Below are 6,253 nucleotides of genomic sequence, written 5' to 3' on the forward strand. Positions count from 1 at the left end.
CACACACACACACACACACACACACACACACACACACACACACACACACACACACACACACACACAGAGCCTCCTCTGTCCTGTGGCTATTTGTGTCGTGGCTTTCCTTTATGTCTGTGTGTACCCAAGGCTAGCACAAAGGAAGATGGCTGAGAGAGCTCTGCGTGCCAGGAGTGGAGCTCCCCCAGTGTCTAAGTCCCACGAACAAGACTGAGGTGCCTCTGATTTGAAGGCTGCAGCAGAAGCAGGAGCAGATTTGTGCCAAAGTAACCAGAGCTCAGTGCCCTCTCTGCTCCTCCCGATGCTCCCTCTGCTGGCCTGGAGCGACGTCGCTGATAGGAACCGGATCCTCAGATGAGGTCATATGTTATGGTGGCAGGGGACAGGAGGTGGTGGGAGCTGGGGCCATGCTGTCTGCTGTCCCCTTGCTGGCGCCACAGGGTGGACAGCCTGGGTTTTGTCTGGACAGTGCCTCATGCGGGGGGCGGGGGTGATGAGAGGGTACGGGGACTCCCGAGGTCAGGGAACGCGAGGCAGCCCGTGCTTTGTTGGGAAGTCTGGAAGAGAAATGGGAGCAGAGTTGAGGGGCTGAGCCCTCCTCTTCTGTTGTTTCCTCGCGGGATTGGGGTCTAGTTGGTACGCGTGGACCCTGAACTAGCCTACAACAGGCAGAGGGGACCGTCATGACATCTGAAGTCTGCTTTGTTCTGCAAAACTTCTGGTGTTTGCCATTATCCTAGGCAGCCTCTCAAGCTTCTCGGATTTTCGGAGGCCACCACCTAGGAAAGCTTGGCTATCAGCGCCATTATTTTTTGGGGGCGATGTAAACCACTTCCTAGTGCTACTTACAGATGTCAACATGTGCCAGCCTATGCCCATGTCCACACACATGTTCCCAGAGTGTTCTCAGAATTCTTCATCCCCCTCAGCACCAGAGACAGCTACTCCCCTACTTCTGACAGTGCTGTGCTCCTAAAGTCCAAGTGAGTGGCAGCCAGTGGGGTCCCTGTCCTGTCTAACTTCTCTTCCTCATTGTTTTGTCTGGGAAGTTGCCTGCAAGGCTGTGCTGTTGTGAGTAGCAGAAGCCGTTCTCAGCTTGGGTGTGTGCCAGTATAATAATACTCCAATGTTGGGCTACTGAGATGGCTCAGGGGTCACCTCTGTTCCACCCCCAGAACCTATGTGCACAAAGAGATAGAATGGAAAAAAACAACTGTACAAAACTGACTTCTGACCTCCACACATGGGCTATGGCGTGTACACATGTGTGTGCGCGCACACACACACACACACACACACACACATCTTTGTAGAAGGAATCTCAAGGGTTTTAATTAACATTTGAAAGGTTTTACTTGAAACTATCAATTCAACCTCTAAAAATTTATTATCTGTTGTTTCCTGATTATTTTCCTTTTTGACTCTTTTGTGAAGAAATGGTTCCTCTGATGTCATCTATGATTATTTTTAACGACATTTGTATTTTATTTCGGGTATGACAATGATAAAGTAACCCTCCGGCTCCCTTTTTGTAACTCCCTACCGCTGCTTCATTTTGAGTTTAGTCCAGGGCAATGCGTGCAGTGAACCTCCAGCCTTAGGTGCAGAGAGCTGGCAAGTGTCCCTGGCCCTAATTACGGGGCGATCCTTGACTTTCCTTTCCCACTTGACAATGTTTCGGGTCATTTGCTGTTACTGCCTCCCTTTGTTAAGTCTGGATAATGGGCTCCAATGTCTAGAAGGGACTCAGGCTCACTCCTCATTGTCAGAAATTCTGGTGCTTGAGGATTAGTCGAAGGTTTAGTGGGAGGGATTACATGCGATTGCTGAATTGACAGGAAGGGGCGGCGCAGCTGCTGCATTCCAATGTCTTTGCCTTTCCATGTGTACATACTTTTTGGATTCCTTCTCCAAAGGTTCCTTTGTTTTGTTTTGTTTTGTTTTTTGAGACAGAGTTTCTCCATGTAACAGCCCTAGCTGTCCTGGAACTCGCTCTTTAGACAAGGCTAGCCTCGAACTCACAGAGATCCTCTGCCTCCCGAGTGCTGGGATTAAAGGTTTGCACCACCACAGTGACAGTTGTGGTGGCACACACCGGTAGGATTTGCTGAAGGAGGCAGAGGCAGGAGGATCACGAGTTCGAGGCCAGCCTGGGTTCTTCTAGTGGACACATTCGGTCTCACTCAATATCTCTGGGTCATCAACTTACATGTGTCTGTTCCGTGACTATTGTTTCCCATCTACAGACAGGCAGCTAGAGTTTGGTAAGCACCTTTTCTAATGTCCCTCAACAAAGAGCGACAAGAAGTTGAGTCCAGACAGATGGCTTTCAAGTCTACATTCATGTGCAATTAAAATAAAATTCCAATCAAAGCATTACTTTTGCTAAGGGTCTTCATGACCATATACAGCCAGAAATGGATTCTGTCCTCATAACCAGTATTAGCAAACTGTCTCTCACCATCCCCATTCCTCTCCTCCCTTTATTTAGCTCTGTTCGGATCTTACAAACTTTAGATGGGAAGGGGGAAGAAACCTGAAGCCTGTGCTTGCGCCTCCTGCTGACAGAAGCAAAAACTAGCGGTTGGCCTTCCTACCCTGGTAGTTTCCATTCTCCAGACCTCCAGGGCTGAGGGAACCCCAGGACTTTCAAAGACCAGCACCGCCTCAGGCGGGAAGGGGTCAATGGTGGATTGCATTGACTTTTTATCTATGTTCTTTTTAGTCTTACCCAAGTGTCCATTTTCCCAAACAACAAAGATCAAAAGAGATAAAACAATTCTTTTTTTTTTTTTTTCTCTTCGAGACAGGGTTTCTCTGTGGCTTTGGAGCCTACCCTGGAACTAGCTCTGTAGACCAGGCTGGTCTCGAACTCACAGAGATCCGCCTGCCTCTGCCTCCCGAGTGCTGGGATTTGGGATTAAAAGCGTGTGCCACCACCGCCCGGCGGGATAAAACAATTCTTAATTGTGGTCCATCACCAGAAGTGTAACCGACAAGTCTCTCCCCTCTCTGAACTCAGTGTTTCACTGGTCTTCAGTCAGATGTGGCGTGTGTGTGGTGTGTGCGTGCGTGCGTGTGTGTGTGTATTGTATGTATGTGTGTTTACACATGCAGACAGGTGCTAGTGCATGCCTTTCCTTGTACCATGTGGGTTTTGGGGATCAAGCTCAGTTAGTCAGGTATAGCATCAGGCACCTTCACCCAAAGAGCCATACCGCAAGGCTCCCTCCCAGTTCCTTTTAGCTGTACAGTTCAGTGCCATTTTAAGGGTAGACATGGTTATGCAATGAGTCTTTGGAACTTTCTCTAGCAAAGTCTATTCTGCTACTGAATTCTGACTGCAGACTTTGCTCTGTGCTGCTTTTGACCAAAGGAAAGAAAGCAACCGACAGTTGAGACCTTAGAAAAGCCTTGGAATTCTCCAGCATGCCCACCGTGGACTGAAATCTGGTGCGCGAAGACTGAGAGGAAGTAAAATGGGCGACAGCTGCCACATGGTGGCAAGAAGGAGATCATCTGTAGAACATGCTTTGTGGAGCTGGAAAAGAGCCGTAGCCATTAGGACTTCAGAACAGCAGGACGTGTGGGAAGATGGAACATTCTGATATTTACAGGGATTGGTAGCTGCCGAACTTGTAATCATCTGGTTTGGGTATTTATGGCTGCTCGTGGTCATTCACTCATCAAGGGGAAGGATGAACCTGGAAGGCACTCAGTGCTCCACACAGGCAACAGACCAGTGTTTGGTCCCTTTAAAGTAATTACACCTGTTCAGTTTGTATATTACTTGTATGTATATGTTTTTCAGGCCTGACCATTTGGTATTGGATAATCAATTGGTGTGCTCTTCCTTGGAGAAATTGATGATGATGATGATGATGATGATGATGATGATGATGATGATAACAACAAGAAAAAGAAGCAAGTGAAAATGGGCTGGGTTCAAATGCAGGACAAACTAATTTACTACTTGTGTGATCTTGGGGAAAATTATCATTTGAAGAAATCAGATTTTTGTTTTGAGGGGTAAGCAGTTTGATATATGCAAAAACAGTTTAAAGACCGATAGCATCATGGCAGCTATTGTTTCTACAGAGAATGTCCTTTCTTTGGGTCTGTGGACTTGTATGGACTTTATTGTTTTTGTTTAAGTTTAATTGAACTTTATATATGTGGTATCTATCAGTGTATCACGTATATGAAGTGCCTGCAAAGGCCAGAAGAGAGCATCAGATCCCCGGGAACTGGAGTTACAGATGGTTGTGAACTACCGTGTGGGTGCTGGAAATCGAACCCGGGTCCTCTGGAAGAGCAGCTGGTGCACTGAGCCATATCTCCAGTCCCAAGCAGGGATTTATGATTTAAGACAAGAAAGAAAGACCAGGAAGTGCCGTTCACTGCAATGCTTTTTACAAGGAACATTTGGAACCTAGTAAATCGCAGATCTGACAGTGTGATCCCCATCTGCCACCTACAACCTCTCTTAATGAGCTCTTGGGCCTTGGAGACAGATTGGAACTCTTTATTCGTTCACATAGCTCCTTAATTGGAGCCGGGAAGCATACATAGGTCATATACCTTTGGATTGAGGAAGTACAAATACATTGTCCTTTTTACAGCAGGACATTAGGTTGTTACAGTAGCCGACCCATATCCATCCTGGCCGACAGCCAAAGAAACAAACGCCGTTGACTGCGGTACACGTTTGAAATTCTACACCTTTATTCCCGACTGCACAGTTACCTGAAGGAATAGAGAAAAAGACAAATCAGTGTTCGGGAGGTGTGGAGCAAAGGCAGTCTCATTTTTTTTCCCTGCTGGTGGAGGGTTTGGTATCTGTTGATTCCCCTTTCTGGACTTGTCCTCTGGTTCCCCGTCTTATCTCGGGGAGACTGTAGAGTCTAAGTCCACAACAAGCGGGCATGGTGGCGCACACCTTTAGTCCCAGCACCCTAGAGGCAGAGGCAGGTGGATTTCTGGGAGCTCAAGGCCAGCCTGGTCTACAGAGTGAGTTCCAGAAAAACCAGGGCTACCTAGAGAGATCCTGTCTCAACAAACAAAAGCACAATTTAAAGGAGATAGGAATTTGGTGACTGAACAGGCATGGACGCATCATGAAATGAGCTCCCCTCTTTAAAGAACCTGGGGGTCTTCAGGAAATAGTGCAAGATAACTCGTACAGAGAATGACACCCTGATACTCCTTACCCACATCCTAGCCCTAACCTACTGGCTCATCTCCTATGGGTGGAACTTTCTGTGCTGGGCTTATGCTATTTATTTGGTTGTTTGCTTGCTTGCTAATTTATTTGAATTTTAGGATCTGAGCCCTTAGGAGACCTTTACATATTCAGACCCACAGTTCACCTCCTACCTGCAGGCAGTGAGATCACCAGGAAGAAGAGTAACCCTGAAAGATGCAGGTGCATGGTTGTGGAGAATGCAGAGCCCAAACTGCCCAGTTAGCCGTCAGGAAGCCTCCTTTATAGAGATGTTCTGGGTTAGGTGGGGCTGGATTCTGGCTCCCTCTTCCGGGAAGACCACAGTTCCTACAGGGTTCAGAAGAAGAGGAGAACCCCGTGCCATTCAGCGCTACCTTTATTTCTGCAAACCACATGATGTGAAGGCACTCAGCCAAGGGCAGAGTGTCTCCACCAGCAGAGCAGGACACCCCACGTCAGACCTAAGTACCTTCCCCCTCACCTCTTGAAAATTCAGGGGAAAAATGGCTGCATCATTTGCCTTCAAATCACACCGAAAGCCCAGGGTCCCAGAAACACCATTCCTGAGTACAGGTAATTCAAGACTGGGTAGAATAAAGGTAAGAAGTGCTCACAGTGTTCCAAGAAACAAAACATGTCAACAGGGCTTGACCAAGAGTAGAATCATTGATTATTACTCATGCAGTAGAGAAGGGAAGGGTCCTCACTTACTCTCCTGTCCAGAGACAGATATAAATGAAGCAAAGTTCCCAGGTGCACTTCTTTTTCCAAACAGTTGGCTTGAGATACCAATCACGGTGTGAGGACCTCAGGGGTCAGGGTAGAAGCTCCCATTTTGGAATGGCCGAGTTGGAAGTCTTGCTGCTTTCCCATGGGAGGGCCAGTTCTGTGCTGGGTTCACGGTTGGATGCCTAGACTCAGAAGAGGAACTGGACAAGATGTTCCTGGAGCTAAAAATGTGGCCCTTGATACGAGCCATTAGCTTTGCTCTGCCCGGGGCCAGTGATGGATGACTGACAATAACTTTGA

At 47.6% G+C, this 6,253-nt stretch overlaps 1 protein-coding gene across 1 annotated transcript; it reads right to left on the bottom strand.

Annotated features, from left to right (window-relative positions):
* Positions 1-4,573: 4,573 nt before the first annotated feature.
* On the bottom strand, positions 4,574-5,431 carry Defb136 (defensin beta 136). The gene is made up of 2 exons (XM_005355539.2): positions 5,377-5,431; positions 4,574-4,746 (listed from the first exon to the last, which is right to left on the bottom strand). The coding sequence occupies exons 1-2, from the start codon at positions 5,429-5,431 to the stop codon at positions 4,574-4,576; spliced, it is 228 nt and encodes a 75-aa protein (XP_005355596.1).
* Positions 5,432-6,253: the final 822 nt, after the last annotated feature.

The sequence above is a fragment of the Microtus ochrogaster genome, chromosome 17 (assembly GCF_000317375.1).
Source record: "Microtus ochrogaster isolate Prairie Vole_2 chromosome 17, MicOch1.0, whole genome shotgun sequence".
Classification (NCBI taxonomy): Eukaryota; Metazoa; Chordata; class Mammalia; order Rodentia; family Cricetidae; genus Microtus; species Microtus ochrogaster.

Excerpts from the sequence above, each read along its gene's own strand:
- Defb136 (XM_005355539.2), bottom strand. The coding sequence starts at position 5,431 with ATGCACCTGCATCTTTCAGGGTTACTCTTCTTCCTGGTGATCTCACTG. Across the intron at positions 4,747-5,376 it reads GGTGATCTCACTGCCTGCAG|GTAACTGTGCAGTCGGGAAT; the intron begins GTAGGAGGTGAA and ends CTATTCCTTCAG.